The sequence below is a fragment of the Paramisgurnus dabryanus genome, chromosome 3 (genome assembly GCF_030506205.2).
Source record: "Paramisgurnus dabryanus chromosome 3, PD_genome_1.1, whole genome shotgun sequence".
In the NCBI taxonomy this organism is placed as follows: domain Eukaryota; kingdom Metazoa; phylum Chordata; class Actinopteri; order Cypriniformes; family Cobitidae; genus Paramisgurnus; species Paramisgurnus dabryanus.
In genome coordinates, this window is record NC_133339.1 from 47222160 (window position 1) to 47242158 (window position 19999).

The 19999-nt window shown below is 40.0% G+C and overlaps 1 protein-coding gene across 1 annotated transcript; it reads right to left on the bottom strand.

Moving 5' to 3' along the window:
* Positions 1–452: 452 nt before the first annotated feature.
* On the bottom strand, positions 453–18692 carry srebf1 (sterol regulatory element binding transcription factor 1). Its single transcript, XM_065263382.2, has 19 exons — positions 18305–18692; positions 14914–15414; positions 12276–12448; positions 12050–12196; positions 10154–10372; positions 9882–9996; positions 9600–9754; positions 9331–9511; positions 9054–9238; positions 8715–8976; positions 8403–8569; positions 8151–8319; positions 7928–8036; positions 6258–6367; positions 5905–6037; positions 5431–5596; positions 4791–4973; positions 4159–4270; positions 453–1832 (listed from the first exon to the last, which is right to left on the bottom strand). The coding sequence occupies exons 1-19, from the start codon at positions 18408–18410 to the stop codon at positions 1612–1614; spliced, it is 3414 nt and encodes a 1137-aa protein (XP_065119454.1). The 5' UTR covers positions 18411–18692; the 3' UTR covers positions 453–1611.
* Between the last annotated feature and the right edge of the window lie 1307 nt (positions 18693–19999).

The window sequence follows — 19999 nt, forward strand, 5'->3', positions numbered from 1 at the left end:
GGGGAGGGGCGGAGCTGTGTTTCCTACCCTCCACCGCCACTTTCAGAGTGTGCTTGTAGCAGCTAGGAGGCTTCTCAGGTTGCAGCAACAGTACAATTTGTCCAGTTAAAAGTTGTTCTATCACTGAAATAATTTTAGAGACATTATTTAAAGGTAAAAAAACTACATAGTGTTGCTTTAATACTTAGATTTTTTGCACCATCCGATTATTAAAAATTTGTGTCTTAGCCAAATATTTTGACCCTTTTTACTGGTTTTGTAATCACATATATCAATGAATTGGTCTCCACCCTATAGACTTCCACTGAGCATTACTGTAAATTGTTTTTTTAAACTGATGGTTGACCATTTACTTTCTATTATAAACTTCAAAGTACATTTTATTAAGTTGACAAACTGAAAACAATAAATAATTTTTTTTGCACATACATAAGGAGTCAAAGGCAGAAGGATTTCATTACAAAAGACTTTTATTTACATCCTTAAGAATAAATCAAACAAGACAAACAGATATGCTGAACTGTATGTGTAGCAAAGTTTAAACACACTTTGTCTTTCAGAGTTGATCACAAGCACTATGTAAAGTTAGCGCACAAGTAACGAAAGTCAGTAGCAATCTCACCATCTAAACTGGCTAGTAATCTGTTTTTATATTGTTGTGATTATAAATGAAATATAAATATGTTTCACTCCCTAACAAAAGCTGCAGGCAGATCCTCGCATCTTAAATCACATCTTTGGATAAAGATATAAACGCTGATGTCTTTGCTTACGATCAGTACTTGTATAACATTCGATACAGGTGAAATTAATTCGATCCCAATGGAAGACTCAAAACCGTCACGGTCAGAAATAAGCCCAAGAGTTGGCTCAATGGCAAAGGTCGGGCTTCCTTGTCTGTAGGTAACCAAGCAGCCTCAATAATAGTGCAAATAGGCACGCATCCTTCTTTTCCCCCAAAACTTAACCCCATCACCCCCTCTATTGCAAATACTGCTTACCCACGGCGTCAGACAAAATCATAAATACACGTAAAACATATATACAAAGAAAAAGCTCTTTTGTAAAGCCTATAAATCGATATTCGGATTTCATTCCAGGCGATGCTGTAAATAGGAATTCATTTACTCTTTCAACTAGTAACAGTTGAAATAAACAAAACCTCTCATCTCTATTGTAATGTATGTGTTTGTCTCAAAAGGTGCTACAGTAAAGCGGACCAGCTCTACAATACCCGCAAACCAGCGGCCAGTTCACCCCACCAAAACGCCATCTAGTGGCCAAAGTCGGAGCTGATAGTGCATCAATTCACAAAGCCGAAAATAAGAATACAAAATAACTTCTGTTTAATCTATCGTAGGGCAGATAAATAAGTTAAATAATTAATTTCATATAAAAAACACTTTGTGTTTGAAAGAGGGTCGTGAATCTTTATCCTGTGATTGGTTAAGAATATGGCAAGAATCAAGAATGAGAAGGAAACATAAGACCTTCGACTGATAAAGTCTCTCAGTACCTGGATGAACATGACATAAAGAGCTCTACGAATCTCTACGGAGAGATCACGGGGTGTCTTTGTGTAAGTGCTTGTAATAGCGTGTGTGGTTGTGGCTAGGTGGTAGTGACGGTCGTTCCGCTCCCGAGTTTGATGATCATCTGTTGGCAGTCGTGTAGGGTGCGTTTGTCGCCCAGTTTCTCCAGCGTCCGGGCGGCGTCCACCAGCATGCCCACCCTCTGCCCGGGAGCTGACAGGAAGGAGGGGGGAAGATAGCGGCAGGCAAGTATCACGGCCTCCGCCTGCTCCCGCTGGCCTGGTCGCATCTCGCACTCCTCTGTGAAAACACACACATGGTCCGAAATCAACGCTTGCCAAATACAAAATGAGGGTCAAAATTGCCGTTTGGTTACAAACTGCAACATAATACGCGGTGCAAATCATATTTTAACGATAAAGTGATTAAAATCAAACTACAGAAAGCATCTGTTATGGGTGTATTTTGGGATTGTGGGAATGACACAGTAGAAATATCCAAACAAAGATTAAACTATTACTAGGACAAAACATTTCATTTAAAGTTCCAATGAAATCAAAACTGACTGAAAAATTATTTTTTCTAATATTGCAGTTTTAATTATAAACAATTTTATCTGTGCAAGTCATTATTTCTTTTAAAATTCATCAACTTCAATCAAAATCTGCTGCCCTCTTGTGGCGATCATTCTCAGATGACGTCAGTTATCAAAAATCATCAAAATCATCTTGTGGACCCAATCAGTTCGGGTCCATATTGGGACACCCATAGCTGTACGACACATCTTGATACTTTTATAAAAACAGGAATAAAAGGATCTTGCTAGAAGGAAATTGTGTGAGGAGGTCGGACAATCTGGTAAGTTGTCACAACCCAGAAGTGAAGTCGATCACAACATCCGGTTCACTGAGACTTTAAGAGTGATTAGGTAATTCTGACTAATTTATAGGTATGTGACAACAAATAAATACTAGAAATTTCATATATAATCATAATCATATGATAGATAGTAAAAATACCTTTAAAATGTTTTTTAAATGATTTAAATCGGATAATTATTATGAAAGTTATGGAATTTTTTAATTCGAAAATTAGGGGTCATTTTTGTACTCAATTAAAACAATTAAACTATGAAAAACTTTGACCTCTTCCGTTTGACCAAACATATCATAACTTCCTCATTTCTTGGTCTATTTGCATAATTCAAAGACCCCAGTGAGCCCAATAAGATGACCGATTTTTAAAACGTATATATAAAAATTTTATTATTTCTAATTAAGCACTAATTAATGAAACCGAGAGCATCAATCCACGCATATCTTTCCATATGAAATCAAAATCCTCTCAAATGAAAGCTATATTTAAATATTTATTGTATTAAACAGAGATTTCATTGTTTCTTTAATATTTCTTAATTGACTTTATTCAATTCATTATTGAATTATGCCAATAATGTAATCTAGAGATTCTAATCCTTCGTTCTGTATGATTACTTTGAAAAATACTGCACGGATTGATGAAAACGGAGAAGATTTGGAAGCCAAAATGATTGAATGGCCGATTCTGCTTTTGACAACAACATCACTTGTGGATAGGGCTGGGCAAAAAAATCGATTTATCGATTAACCGTTGTTGTTTTTACGTGGTCGATACAAAATCGATTCTCAAAGAGCAGAATCGATTTTTTTTTTCTTTCAAACATTGAACGTGATATTAACGTTAATCTAATTACTAGTCTTCTTCACTAAGTGTCACCCTCTTTTTTGCCTTGCGCGATGTTACCAAGGAGCGAGAGGTGAGCCTGTCATTCATTCATTCATTCATTCATTCAGTCAGTTTCAGGTGCTTCATCGACGTTGATGCCACCTTCACATAAAAAGTCAGAGGTATGAAAGCATTTTAGATTTTGCAAGCAAGACAACGACAATAGTGTTGTGGCTTTTAATTTCTTTTTATTAATTACCCACTTGTAAACTTATGTTCACTGTTATTTTTCATTAATTTAGTATTTGTATTAAATCTATATTCATTGAGTTGAATCGAGAATCGAGTATAAAAACCGCCCCGAGAACCGGGATCGAAAATTTAATTGGAAATCGAATTGATTTGATAGCTTGTGAATCTAAATCGAATTGATCTGGAAAATCTGAATCGATACCTAGCCCTACTTGTGGATCGTCAAAAAAACACATGCGAATGTTACTTACAATCCCTAAACTTCACCTAATTCAAGTAAAATGTATATTCTATCAAAAGTATTGGGTTTGAAACAAAAAAATATCACGGGAGCAATTTTGCTTCGCTTATAACGATCTTGGAAATTCGAACGTGAGAATCAACTTAGGGAAGTAATTTATGTCACTAGTATATGGGCTTTAAAGGTATTCACAAAGCAAAGATATGACAGATTTCCTAAGTCACCAACGCATCTGGCACTGAATACCTGCTGGGAACACAGCCGTGGGAACGAAGCGCTCGTGCGTATACGTCATTTTGTCACATACCTAAAATTTAATTATCCACACCAAAAGTTGTCTTTTTGCAAATGAAGACATTTATAAATGAGAACATTTGCATTCGAAGAGACCGAAATACAGCAATATCTCAATGCACATTGCATGTTTACCTGTTCTGCTTCCAGGTGTGGCACGGCGACGCAGACTGCGATCCAAGAGCTGGTGTGTACGTGTTGGACTGGCACCTGCCATCAGCCGAGCGGTGGCTTCATGCAGGAACAACTGCAAGCCGCAAACAGACAGACAGAGATTAGGTTTAAACTCTCTCCTTTATCTTTTGTGCAAATTTAATGATGTCCAAAAGATAATCGTATGGATTCATGCAGCTCGTGTGGTACAGCATTGCATTAGCAGTGCAAAAGGTCATGGGTTTATTCTTAGCAGCAAACACACACATGCCGATAATCTTTTTTTGTAATGCACTATAAGTGGCTTTGGATAAAAGTGCACAAAGTAAATTTAATAAACCGCTAAATGTGAACATTATGTTTTCTTTCCCAAATTTAAATGAAGTAAATAAATAACTTCTTAATTACAAAGCATGAACAATGCATCTTACAATTTTAGTTTTGCTAAATATTTACCATTCCTCTAAGATAACTTATACCACACTGCTCATTCCTAGAAACAGAATGACTGCATGCAATAGTTTGCATAAATGAGAACATTTGTTTATTCAACGCACAACAACGTGTCAATCTCAGTAAGGACTCTGCCCCGTGTGTTTGTGTACGCGTCTCACCCTCCGCATGGCCGGTCTGAAGCTCTGAGCGAGTTTGCGGAGAGAGCTCAGGTCTTGCTGGAATCCCTGCAGCTCTGCGGGTGACGCGGCCGTCGGGGAGCTCTGCTGCGACTCCACCTGCTGCTCTCTCCATACGTTTGTGCGCGTCACCAAAAGAAGATCACACAGCAGCAACTGCACCAGCTGTACACACACCAGACATGAGAGCAAAGAAAAAGATTTCCTCTGTGAGAGCACAAACACCATCTGTATGACTAAATAAAACCATGAAAAAAAATGCGTGTTGATGAATCTGGTGTATAAAAAATAGGGCCAATGATTTATACTCAAAAGACAAGAGTTAGAGAGTCAAAATCTTAAATGGCTGCTGAATCATTTACGATATTATCATGTTTAGTATTAACATAACAATGTACTTTCACGGTTGTGACACCCCTATTCTTAAACACATTTATATTGGGCATGTGTAATGGAGGCACTGCGGCTCAGCTCTGTATTGCACTGCAGTAACATTGCACACATTTCAGACACATGCAATGCAACTACAATGCACTACAGCCCTGTCCAAAATACAACACACACCCTCACTGATCTCTACACAATTTTTGTGTTACAAAACAATACACACAGTTATAGGTACCTTGTCTAAAGTGTTGGTGTTACAGTGCGGGCCGAGGTTGAGGCCGTCTCTGAACAGGCTGCTGGCTATATCGCAATAGCTGAGGCTGAGCTGGTAGTTGTCCGGTTTGGCCAGCAGGGTGCGCACTGCTTTAAACATGTTGAGACAGGCTTTGGGCAGTGAACTCCTACAAAAATAAAAACACAGGACGTACTGAGGACAAGGCTGTGCTAAAACCAATAAAATAATGCCTTGAGCACATCAAACGCAGGCTTGGATTAAACTGGCCTGTATAAACAAACAGCAATCGGATGGGAAGAGCCACTTTGATGAGAGAAGCTGATAACTCACGCAATCTCTTCTGTATTTACTTGTGAGCAAATGTGGCCGGGGACAATCGGTGGGTGTATCCGTCATGAATCAGAGCTTTTTTTAATAAAAACGTGCCTCCATTATTGAAGCTTGCCGGAGTGAAAGTGTGTGCGTGTGACTCACTCGGCGGACTGCAGGCTGCGGGGTAAATGCTCCACCGCTGGGTACAATCTCTCAGCCGCCATGTCGTCTCCCTGGAGCCAATTGATGATCACCACGGCAACCGATGACCACCATTTCGAGTGAGGGTCGCAGCCTAGAGGGTCAAGGACATAATCGTGATGACACAAACACAAAAAAGAAGAAAAAACCTGTCCTTCATTCATCTGCTGAGATGAACGTAATGCAAACCTGCAGCGCAAACTTAATTTGCGCTTTACAAGTACACAACTAGCATCTACCTGACAGATGACTGAACCAGAGCTCAGAAAACGAAACACTTCAGGGTGAAATATAAAGCTAAATGCGTTACGGACCTGTAACAGTGGCCATGTTGGATCCGATGGCGAAGCATTGGGTCGTGGCTCCTGCCGCATCTGATGCGCTGGTCAGTAACTGCAGGTATTCCAGAGCGTCCGAGTATTCCCTGTTATAACATCAGACATGATTCAACTCTCATCCAAGACTGAAGATACATTTTAATTCCCATTCTAAGTCAAATGTCAAATTCCCTGACTTTTTCTTGACTTTCAAGAACTAAAAAGCTGAATTTCCATGACCTATGTCCGGGATGCCATGAGCCTGGTGTATAATGTAGTGTACACCATAGTTTATAAAACTTTAGCTTATATGGGTGAAATAAATAAACGTGTCAATAAACATCCGTTTAAATTGAAGTCAGCAGTAGCTTGGACCCAAAAATGGTATTCCTTACGTCTCAAGTTAACAAGCGGATAACATTTTGATCAATGGAAACTAAAATGAAAGAAACAAACAAAAATCCCTGATATTCCAAGACCTTTTAAAATTCCATGGTTTAATTCCATGACCTGTGGAAATCCTGTAAACTATATAATTGTAAATGCTAATTTTCTCTAGGAAGAAAAAATTATACAGATTTTTAATAACATTATCATTTAAATTTTAATAATTTATGGTTCAATAAAAGTTTAGTTATTATGACTCAAATTGCATATTTAGTGGCCATTAACACAACATTATCAACTAAAACTGGAGACTTTTTGTGCATTTTGACTGTTTGTTAACACAACAATGCCGTTTTTTGGATCCTGAAAACGCACCATTTTGTAAACTGTTTTAAGGTGCATGTTTTTTTAACATGACAATGTAATTGTTTCTGTGTAAACATTATAAATCAAATCTGTGACAATGATAAACTCACATGCAGTCAACAGACATTCAACACCTGACAACCGTAACAATGTGTCCTGAATAGATGTGATGTGGCGACACGCAATAAAAGGTATCTTTTCCATGTTAATCAGACTTTTTGATGCCACCTCATTTCCATTTTTAAATATTTTCTATTTCGTCACGGCTGACAGCTCCGCCTACACAGATCTCATACAACATTATGAATATTAATCATCAAACATGGATGAGGAGAAACGTTTAAAGGGACAATAAGTAAGATTTACCCCCATCTAGTGGTGAAATTGTATTTTACATTCAAATGAACAGTGCTCTCTAGCGCCTCGCCTTTCCAAATGCGTCTTGCAACTACTGTAGCCATTATGTGATCACTGATCTCCTTGTCCGTGTCAGCTGGTTCACGTGTTCTGAATGAAAACGCGTTGGTAGTGCTTTTTGTCCCTCTCTGCTCTTATAATTTATCAATACGGCAGAAAGATATGGAAGCCTCCTTGAACTTACTCTTTCAATGCAAGTAAAGAGAAGAAATTCTAAGCTTACAAAGAAAAGTCAGATCACTGGCAGAGGTCATTTGACACCAACGAGGACATATTTATGAATAAAGACATTGATTTTGATTAATAAAACACTTAACACCCTACTTACAGTCCCTTTAAAAGTATATATACACTGATTAGCAATAACATTATGACCACCTGCCTTAACCACCAAAGCAGCCCTGACGCGTCAAGGCATGGACTCAACTAGACCTTTCTATCAGAACCAGCATTCACTTTCTTACCTACTGCATCTTACAAGAAATTTAAGTACCCACCCATCACCATCCGTCAGGGTCTTATCCCCTCGCGGCTGGGCCACGCAGTACAGGGCCTTCTCCAACAGATGCTCGCGAAACGCCTGGGTCACCTGAGCCAGCGGGTCAACTACACCCAAGCACAAAACCACAGATGATGAGACAGACACACATAAGCATACAAAAAGCTTTCAGTAAATTCATATCACGTCATCTAAGCACTTCGCACTTTTTTTGCGCTAACCTGAGTTTCCGGCCTGGCTGTAGATGCTTTCTTTCGGGGTGCTGCGTATGGACCAGTCTCCATCCACAAAGAAACGATGACCCAAAGGATGACACAACCACTGCATAGCGGGCGGGACACTGCCACTGGGTGACAGACAGGCCTGCCGAGCGCTGCTCAAGAACACTCGCTACAAACGGAGCATAATGAAAAGTCAGATCTCCTCTCACCATGTGGAGTAACTATGCTAACATGAAGCTTTACGTTTCTTACAGTGGTAAAGTGAAGGAGGCGGGGCAGGGTGGTTTTAACTCGGAGGGCTGTGGACACGTAGATTTCAGCCAACGTAGCGATGGAAAAACAGTCTCCTGCACACTCGGCCAGGTTCAGAGCGCTCAGAGCCATGTGGATCGCAGAGAGGTGGCTGCCCCCCAGTTTACCTTTACAGAAAAATATCAGACAGTCACTACATTTAGTCAGGTTGTGACATTTTCTGCCTCAGCCCTGTGTAACATTATAATGTCCATTTAAACACACCCTAGGGTGGTCTTGGTTAATACACAGTTAATGGATTTGATTCCTCACCGGTCATGTGCAGTTGATGTAAACGGTGGTAGACCAATGCTGCATCACGGCAGCTCTTGCGTGCGTCCTCCTGTAGGGGCCGATTTGACCGAAGGGCCCCGGCGCGGTTGGCTAGCCAGCGGCCCACCCAGAGCCTCTGGAGACACAGACGAAGTGCAGACCACAGGACGGCACATGTCAGGTCCAGCTGAGAGGTGGGCAGAGGACGGCCAAGAGCCTTAAGACACGTCCAGAGGTTCTGAGACGCCTGAGCGAAGTCTCCCTGCAAATATAAGAAGAGCAGATTAGACTTTAAGTAGAACAGGGCGGAAAAAAATCAGATGGGAGTTGGTGTTTTACCCTTGCCAGATCCAGGTCGGCCTGTTTGCGGTGTCTCCAGAAGAGGACCGATGATTCGGAGTGAGGTCTGGTTACGGGTTCCCCGTACACAAGCAGTCTGATTAAAACTCCGGCAACAAGAACACCGTTTAACAGCCAGACCAACAGGGTGGGCAGCATCCAGTCCATCCAACCCCATGACTCTTCTACACATACAACAACAAGATATGTTAGATTTTAGGATGCACACTGCATACTTCTACGTAGTACATGTAGTATAGTATGCCATTCCAAGTACCTGCTTCCTGCAGGCCCAGCATACTCCTTCCTCCAACAGATCCCGAGATTGACGCTCCCGAGCTGCTCCAGCCCCCACACAACAAAGACGCCAACGGGTTAAATGAGAGGAAGAGGAGGGTAAAAGCGCACAGGGCCATACGAGAGCGGTCCAGCATTCCTCCAGCTCTCTCAACCACAGGCTAAACATTACAGAGAAAGAGACGCAATGAATGACTCATCAATTTTCACCGTTTCACATTTGATTTTCTATTGGGAAAAGAACGCCACCTTGCTATCTTCTCCCATCGGGCTGTCCGGCTCCGAGTCGCTGCCGTTGTGCGAGTAGGGTCCACTGGACTGCGGTGAACCGACGTCTGAGGCCGGAGGGGTGGGGATTTCTGGTTTCACGTCCACCTCCATGGTCACAAGGTCCTTCAGAGACTCTGAGGTGGTAGAGCGATTGGTCAGTGCATAGGACAAAAAACACGAAATCTTTCTTGAATTGAACACAATTTTTTTCAGAAACACGAATTGATATAGAGATGGTATAGATGTATTGGGCCAGCTTACTGTTCTTCTGGACGGACATTTTGAGCGCCATGTTCTCCTGCTTTAGTTTTTGGTTGGACTGCTGAAGGTAGCGAATAAAGTCGATGGCTTTCCTCAACACTGCTGATTTATTGAGCTGCACAATACAGAAGAATTACTGACAATCATTTCTGATCCTTTCCACCTGCTTCAGGCAAGTTAACAGCCACAAATGCAAAGGCTAGTTACTTGTGGTTACTTAAACACCCAAATAAACAGGTTTGTTAGGTTTTGACGAAGACAATGAGGCCAACCTTAGCTTCGGTTCCAGCCACCAGGTCTTTGAGCTCAAGGATCTTGTCATTAATTGAGGAGCGGTAGCGTTTCTCGATGGCGTTGTGTGCCGTACGTTTCTCACCCTTGTGTGGCAGGCTGCCTGGTTTCCCACTGATGGCGATGCGGTTAATGGGAAGCTTCTCTGTGTCCACCATCAACGGGACCGTGGTCAGGATTGTGCCTCCACTCATCAGAGCCTGAGATTGGTGGATGAAGAGAAGACAAAGAAGAAATCATTGACATTGTCTTCACTGATCATGAAAGACAAAGGCAAAACAAAAGTTAGAGCGATACTCCAAAAAAATATCAAAATTCCCCCATGATTTACTCACCCTCAAGCAATCTGAGATACATACGTCCATCATCTTTCAGACAAACATAATTGAAGTTATTTTAGTAAATGCTCTTCCAAGCTTATAATCGGAAAAACAGGGAACTAGGGAACTTCTGACTTTGAAGACCAAAAATGTGCATTCATCCTTTATGAAAGTAATCCACACAGCTCCAAGGGGTTAATAAATGCGAGTAGAAAATTTGAAGAAAAATATCCATATTTTAAACTTTATAAACTATAATAACTAGCTTCCGGTAACGACGCCATCTTGCACTCGATTCACGTAAATTGTGTGATTCCAAGATGGCGTTAGGGCTGTGCTGATAGACGATAGTATCGTCAGACATATTACCTAATAGCAGGCTTTCATGATGACAGTTGGCAATGGTTATTATTATTATCATCATCATCATCGTTTTACATTAAAATGAACTTTGCGTGCTTTTCCTTGCATGAAAGGGTTTGTGGGTTTCACTTTGTGCGAGAAGGCTTGTAACACGCAAGTATTCCTTCTCGTCTTGGACTCTTGCATGGACCTGAATGCCCGCGGCATGGACTGCTTCTCCTCCTGAACTTATAATGCGCATGATTCGAACTCTTCCTTGCACATGAGCTTGTAATACGTGCGACTCTGACATTTCCTTGCACTAGAGAGATTGTTAGGAGCGCAGGGGTTTAAAACCAACAAGTGTGTTGTTCCCTGGCACGCAGGAAATTTTGGAGGGCCTGGGATTTAATGACATGCTTTGCATCAGTTTTAAGAAGGTTGTGGTCATGACAGAGTTGCCCTTTCTTCTTTTTTGTCCAGCAAACAAGTGACTTGACAAATAAACAAATAAATGAGTAAACTACTACTATCGTGTATCGGCGATCTTACAGGCTGACGATAGAACGATCTCAAAATGAGACAGATTGCCCAACACTAGATGGGGTCATTACAGGAAGCTTGTTATTATAGTTTAAACAATATAACATCAGGATGTTTTTCTTACAAAATCGCATCAATAACATGCATAAGTCCTTTATTAACCCCTTGGAGACACGTGGTTTACTTCTGTGAAGAATACACCTTTTCGAAGTTTAAAGTCAGAAGTTGTTTCCTGATCCCTGTTTTCTACCATTATAAAGCTTGGAAAAGCAAGGACATTTACTAAAGTAACTCCAAATGTGTTTGACTGAAAGAAGATGGACATATGTATCTCAGATTGATTGACGGAGAGTAAATTATGGTGTAATTTTGTCTGGAGTATCACTTTAATGTGTGCCCCTATATCTCCACTGGTATAGGATGGTGCTTGATACATCCGATTCAATTTTCTGTCTGAACTTTATGAATGTATGCTTAAAGATCTCGTTACTAAATAATATCTTTGTTCTATTGCTTTCATTTACAGTAATTCATTTTGTCCAAATCGACTTTCAGTATTCCCAGGAAATCTAACCCCTTACCTTTGCCCTACTAATGCAATGCTCTACCAGTTGAGCAACAGGAACACTCAATGGGTGTGCAAAAATGACCGAACAGGACTGTGCTGTGTACCTGCAGTTGGCTGTTCTGTATAGGTGCAGTGGATGTAGCTAGCGATGTGATACAGGGTGAAGCCACTGTCGTTACCATGGTAACATCTGGCTTTAGGGTGGTGAGCAGGAGAGACTCAGCCTTTATGAACTGAGGCTGCAACAAGACCTGCAAAACGTGTGAAGATGCATCAGCGCACGCAAGCATTTGTGCATCAGCGCTATATTTAATCTTCGCATCCACTTACAGGAACCTGTTGAACCTGAGTAGAGATGGTGTGTGTTGGTGGGCTGGAAGTCGTGGTCAGGATGGGTGAAGCCGATAGGGTCTGCACCTGCGTTTGAATGGCCATTGGCTGAACATTCTGCGGGGAGGCGGGAAGACTCGGGGTTGGCTGAGGAGAGCTCTGCTGAGTGACAGCTGCAGGAACCAATGAGATCACGTGTTAACATATAAACTGAACATGCATAGTGCTCGCAATCATCAGGTGTGAACTTTGATCCACACGACTTGTGTGATGATGTTGTATTCTCTCTTTGACCTTTTGATATGGTGTCAGCCTCAACATGATAAGAGAAGGATAAAACAGAATATCAAGAATGAATGTAGGCAGGGCGAGACATGAATACACTACTATATAATGCATGGTAAAGGTTACTAGGTTTAAAAAGTGGGGATGAAAACAGTGACATCACACAAGCGTGGACTTCGATCAATCAGTGCTGACATATGATTGGTCAAAGAATGATCAGGTGAAGCATTTTACAGTGGTAGTAAAAGTAAACGTCTCATTACATCATAAATAAAACATGCAGAGACCTAATCGTTGGTGACCCAGTCTGTGTAAACCCATCTAAAGTCATGTAAAGAGCATTCTGTGAAAAATAACCTCGATATCTTTTATACTTTAGTACGATCATGTAAAGGTTGAAATCAAACTCTGATGCTCCAAATCTCATCATTAGAATATGAAACTTTAATCTGGATTTCACAGACAGGGTCACATATATTCAAAACACATTGACAAAATACTTTAACTGGGGGACAGTGACATAAGACTGAGTGAAAGTTACGCTAGATTTAAAGCGTCATTTTCAAAATGTCTACAAAATTATTGCAAAATGACGCGGTTTCCATTAACAGATGTTATGTGACTAAAGCACAATCTTCTTGTCTCACGATAATGGGCGACTAGCTGTAGCAGAGCGACATGATCTGAATCATTGTACCGGATGCTTGGCGACATCCGTCGACACGCGGAAGTAAGTGCAAAGTAATGCATAAAAGTCTCGGCTCGACTAAAGCAGTTGGCAGAGAAACTGTGAAAATAAAAGCTCATGTTACATTACAGGTTCTGCAGACACGAGGAGAGATACAACTGTACAGCTTAAGACAGATAGGTCGTTGACTTTTTGATCGACTATTGTGTACTATAGGTGGTGACGTCACTGCCTGCAAGAAAACTGATAATTCTTCAAGTCCCATGTAAACGCAGTTGTCTGCATAGCCGGCTTACTGATTTGCGTGTAAACGCATGAAAACAGTTTTCTGTAATAAGCAGATTTTTGATAGTTATCCGCTTATTCTGTGCATGTATATACAGAATAAGCGGATACAGGCTTACTTTACTGCCAGGTTCCAAATTATTTTTAGCCAACCGCAAAAGGTGGATTTACCAGATTTACCAGCCAGTCAAATTCTTCTCAGCCTATATAGTTTCAACAGTACTTTTGTTTGTGTAAAAATGCTTAAATGTAGTATTACAACTTACAGTGCATAGTAGTATGCTTTTGTCTTTATTTCTTCAATTTCTTTTATTTTGGCAATAAGCTTTTTAAAAGATCAGATTTTTTTAAACCCTAGTTAGTGTGTAATGTTGCTGTAATAGAATAAATAATACCTGTAAAATGCTAAAGCTCATTGCCAGGCGATATATTTTCGAACAGAATTCCCCTTTCAAAGCCTACAGCGATTGGACGGTTTGGACTACAGCCCTCTACTTCCTGCTTTAATGACGTCACTAGAACAGTTTTTTGACTAAACTCCGCCAACAGGAATACGTCAGTAGCCAGCTAAGCTAACGGCAAGCTAAGCTGCTATTGAATCACAACACACCAAACAAACTACACAATCAAAACTCATTATTTCTGAAGGAGGGACTTCATAGAACAAGGAAGACGTCAGCCTGTTTTAGACAGTGAAAACAGCCCTATACAGATAAGTAAATTGTGTGAAAAATACAGCTTTTTTTACACGTGAAACATGAACACGTGTTATATTGCGCACTGTAAACACAATCAAAGCTTCAAAAACACAGAAAGAATGGGAGCTTTAACACAGTTTGTGTGGCAGTGATACCAGCCAAAGGAAAATGCCTAGTTACACCTCAACCAGCTACTAGATATAGCATGATGACCTCTTGTAGCTTTATCAGATATGACATTAAGAATTATCAAAGCCATAATGACCAATAAACTACAATAAACATAAACCTATAAAGTCATCAGATTAAACAGACCTGCAGATTATCTCTTGATAAGAGATAACCAGAAGCACAAATGGAAAGGGCTTATCAGAAGATGATTTACAACTGTTATGACTGAGATCAAAGAAATCATTTATTCATCCAAATCTTATACGTGCTCATACAGATCACTTTATACATTTGTTCACACAGAGCCTTTTTCATTCCAGAAAACGGCCAGGACTGGTTTTACAGCTTAACAGCTTCTGTACACACCAGGGGTGAATCTAGGTTTTTGACTGTATAAATCAAGATAAACTAGTAAACCTCACTAGTTGATCAGTGAGAGACACGCACCTTTAATCAGTACATATCCTTCATAAACATAAAAAAATCACCCATTCAAGTTAGTAAAACTCACCAGTGTAACCGTTCAGGTTGGGGTAAGTGACCACAGACTGCTGAGGTGCAGGTGAACTGAAGAGAGTCTGCTGGGTAGAGACGAACACAGGGCTTTTTCCGACCGGACCAGTGTTGCCCTGGGTCGCTGGGGTGGTTGGGTGAAGGCTGGGCGATGGAGCGGGCTGAGCTTTGGGCTGTGTGGTCTGCAGTGTGATGGGGTTGGCAGGAGTGGAGTTCACCTGTGCCAGGGGAGATTGCTGGAAAGTGGGAGGCTGAAACGCTTTGTCCGGGGCAGAGGAGCTGCGGGTGATGGGGGGACCCAGCAGGGCGTCCAGGTGTGGGCTGCTGCTGAGGATAGAGGGGGTGGTGGTGGGTGTAGAGGATGCGGGTGGAGGAGAAGAGGGGCTGGAGTGAGGCAGGACCGTGAGCTCCTGGCTGAGGGAGGGGGGAGCGGTGAACGATGCGTTATCAAACAACCCTCCGAACTCCATGTCCGTGTTGTTGATAAGCTGGAGCATGTCTGTAAAAACACGAAAAGAGGATTAATGTTAAAACATTGCAATTCTATCACACGTCATCAGCAACGTGCACGTAAAGGGGACCTAAAAAACTCGGAATTCATCACTTGTGGTAATCGTATGTTTCTGGATGACGTGCTTTCACAATTACATGCCATAGTTCTATTGTCACTGAGCCTAGACCACCTCCTTCAGGTAGTCTCGGGTTCAGTACCCTGATGTGCTCCCGGCTCCTGAATGACAGCTTTTACATTCAAGTTTTTCATGCGAACCGTGCCCTGTTTCAAACTAAACTGCCAGTGTAAAAGTCCCCTTATGGTGCTTTTCCATTCCATTTTTCCATTTATCCCACGGGTCGGGTCAGTTTACTTTTGTGGGCTTATCCACTGGGTACATTATGTAGTACACAATACTTTTGAGTACCACCTCGGTTGGGGTTTCAAGTGAGCTGTAAATCACTGATTGGTCTGTAAGAATCCTACTAGCATCATTGAAAAAAAAATAAGAAAAAGTTTTAATTGTTACAAAGAATGGTTTGTATTAAAACAATTTATATTTCAATGTGCAATGCAGATGAACACAACTTCCATCAGACCAACATGAGGAGGTTACTTCACCAATAGGATTGCTAAATTACGGCAATTTTAAGGCTAGAAACTTTCCATGGGAATTTACAAGAATATATGGGAATTAATGTAAATAAACTGGGAGTTGCCTATAGACTGTTTCAGCAGTAACAACATAATCATGCGGCTGTCGTGGTCCGTACGTAACTTCCGGTAAACTCCGCTAAGAATAAATAACAAAGTTCTTTAAACATAGTTTATTTATATAACAAGTTAAAAAAACACAAATAGATTACCTAGGAAACCAAAACATTTGTTATTTTTCGACGAGGCATTTGTTCAAGAGATCAGTTTAGCAACTAGTCAGACCATTAAAAAAAACAAAACCGGAAGTTCAGATCCAGACGTGTATCGCGTCAGCGCACGTGCGTCCGATGAAACTGTCAATAACAGGGAACTTAAATGTAGTTAAAAATATTTCATAATGTTTTTTATGATAAAGTTTAAATAAATTTCCAAAATAATTCCCATACATTCCTGTTAAATTTCCAATTTTAAATATTTCCAAAATTCCCCAGAATCATTTCCCATTGAAAGTTTCTGTAAACCTTTCACCCCTTTGCAACCCTATTCACCAACGTGAATCAAAGTTGTTGTTTTTTTAAACAAAATTGTGATTTCTTAAGATCATCTGGCTATTTTTAGCATAACAACAAACTTGACTTTTTATTTAATATTCTTAAATGCAACTAAATATCAAAATTAAAAATTCTTACTACTTTAAATAAAGTTTAAGAACCCCTATGTAATGACTGCACACAATTGCTTCACAAATGTTACACCTCTGACTCTAAGAAACAGTCCTTCAAATAAAAACCTAAACTAAAATAAATTAAAAATACTACTATAAGGAAACAAATTTATAATCCACCCTCATGAGGTCTGATACCTGTGACTTTTAACCAAACCTCTGTCCCAAACCCTTTCAACACAGGGTTGCTGGGATAAAAGTCAGTTTTAGGATGGAGATTGTGCACAACGCCACATTAAGGAGTTTCCACAATTATTTTCCTCAAGGGCAGAGACAGAAAAACTCTCATCAATATAATTTTTATATTATATCATCACCACGTAACCAGATGAATACATGTCTAGCTTACAGTATAGGTAGAAAAACCATGTCTCCTATATTATATCGGGCAGTTAATGTATGTCTTTATGTAAAATCTTTCATGCACACACGTATATCATTTTACATTGGTAGAGATGGAATCAATCGTATACAAACGCATATCTCAACCCAGATTTACATACAGCGCTTATTTAAGTGTTTGTAAAAAAAAGCGCACTGTGTTTGTATGAGGTGATCGCGCTCGACCAATCAGACGCCGAGAACGGGCCTCGCTATGCCAAGCAGCCCGAGCGCGTGTGCGTTTCAGTGAGAGGTTACTATCGGACACAGTCTGCTTTAACTCAGGGTTATTCTCGGTCACTTTACATTGAATCTAGTAAAAGTTGAATATGCATTGACCATTTAATAATTTTTAAGGTTAATGACTTAAAAGGCAACAAATCGTGCAAATATGAATACAATTAAATGCACAAAATCTGAATTTTTTTACATAAATTTAAATGTATATTTCGAATGCTTTTCGCGGTGTATTTTAGACCGAGATCTAGTACAACTGAAATGCATTTTGCTGCTATCATATTTTTACAAACTTAAATTAAAAGTATAATGCATTTGTGTTGGTAGGTCAGAGCATGTAAAGGGAATGCCCGACAGTAACCTAATGTGACGTCAAATTTTCAAGTTAGAGGGGGCGTGGTCATTTGCAATGCAACTTTTTCTGCCCGAGACAATAGACAATGTCCCTCGTTCTAATTAGATAATATTTTCATTTCACAATACCTCATCTAAAACGAGCTTTAAGTGGAAGCAGTACCTGCACTTGTAACTGGATATAAGCACCAGGCAATTGTTAACTGTGTATCCTAGCTCCACGATGTCACGACATACGCCCTATCCACTACTGAGAGTACTTGGGATTTTCTTACCCAACTACCATTTCATGTTAGTATAAGCAGTTGTATGACGGACATACATGCACAGAAAATAACCCAAGGTAACGGCAATCCAGCATAGTAACATGGTTATTTTGATATATGCATTTATAATTTGGTTTCATTTTACAGTTCTAATAAATACTATGAACTCGTGTATGTGTCTGGCATGTGTGTGTGTGTCATTACGTTTTTGAAAGCTCAATATAACCAACCAACCTGCCAACCAACAATACAAGTGCAAATTAATGATTTCTCTTACCATCAATATCATTGAGCAGGGCTGTGTCAATACCACTCGGATCATGGTAAGATAAACTAGGGTCCAAGGTGTCCAGTGACGTATCGTCAAACGAAAGATTATTCATTTCCCCAGCGTTTATTCAAGCTGTCTTCAAAAAGGTTTATGTCCAAAACACACCCAAACGTTAATCCATGTGAACTAATAACTTATTGCACTTATCGGAAACTATTTACGTATAGTCATTTGTTTACGTAAGTTTCGCAGCACAACTTGATAAATTCTGGTCTTTCGCTGTTAACTACCTGCTCGTATCTGTTTCCATACTGCCGCACAAGGCAAAGTTGACTTAAGAGTTTGCTTTCCACATTAGCATGCTAACACAGAGAGCCAGGCAAACCCGAGAGCAATGCGAGTTATTGACACACCGTAGACCAATCAAAACACGTCTTGTTAGATGACGCTCCTTTATGTTGGAGGAGTGCTCTCATACTGTCTGTCAAGCAATGCATTCAAACTGTGGGAGATATTTACTTGCTCTTGATATAAATGGGATATTTTCCGTTTTGCTTTATTGTGGTATATACGAAACATTGTTCTTTTTAAATTTTTACTATTAAGTTTATTTTATATTGTGAGTTTTAGCTGTCTCATGGTTGAAAGCATCTTGCACCCATTTAAACACGTTAATAAAAAACCGACCTGCTTAGTGATTATGTGGACAGATAGGATAGTGAAAGAGGAAACTATAATAATTTTGTTGATGCTCAAAATGAGCAAATTCGTTAACTGTAAAGTGGAAATTATATGTCACATTCTTGTTTACAAAATGTCATTTGCAACATGGTCGAACTTTAGTGGGCTTGTCTCCATCAGCCAATCAAAGCTGAGCATGGGCGGGCGCTGGACGCTCAAGTTTGTCTGAGCTGCAGGATGACTTCGCCCGTAGAACCAGAGAAACCGACCAATAAGCGCTTGGAAAGAGAGTGGGGTGATATGACGTCACAAACGCTGCTCCGCGGTTACATCATGTGGCTGTTGGAGAATAATAAAAATAATGAAAGTGAAAGAGGGTTTAAATAAAATAAAATAAAATATTTTTATATTAAAAAAACCTGCTTCTTCATAAAATAGAGCAGTAGGGGTTTTATTTAGAATAAACAAATACGTATAAGATTTATAAGTATAATATTTTCAGTTTAATAATAGCTAAATAAACTAATCAAGAAGACCGATGTGACCCTAATAACTTGTGTAAATACTTTGTGTTTGCAAAGTCAAGTAAATCTATATATCACTGAACTCCTATAAAAACAAGCAAATGGAAAAGTGGGTCAATGACCGAGAGTAACACAGACACCTACTTGTATGACTGCAAACAAACGAGTAAAACATGGCATGGCATGTTTTTAACATGGATTTAAGGCTTGACTTAACCCCCTTTTTCCCATGGAGTAAACACATAACTGAACAGTCGATTAAGTTAATAGTTCACCCAAAAATGAAAATTCTGTCATTATTTTCCCACCCTCACGTTTTTCTAAACCTGTATGAATTTGAAATTGAATCTGATAAACACACACAAAAATATATATTTTGATAAATGATGGTAAGTAGCCTACACAGCTGATTGTAACCATTGACTTCCATAGTATGAAAAACAAATAGCCTACAATGAAATTCAATGGGTACCATCAGCTGTGTGCTTACCATCAT

Excerpts from the sequence above, each read along its gene's own strand:
- srebf1 (XM_065263382.2), bottom strand. The coding sequence starts at position 18,410 with ATGAATAATCTTTCGTTTGACGATACGTCACTGGACACCTTGGACCCT. Across the intron at positions 8,977-9,053 it reads CCGACCTGGATCTGGCAAGG|GGAGACTTCGCTCAGGCGTC; the intron begins GTAAAACACCAA and ends TTATATTTGCAG. Across the intron at positions 1,833-4,158 it reads CACACCTGGAAGCAGAACAG|AGGAGTGCGAGATGCGACCA; the intron begins GTAAACATGCAA and ends GTGTTTTCACAG.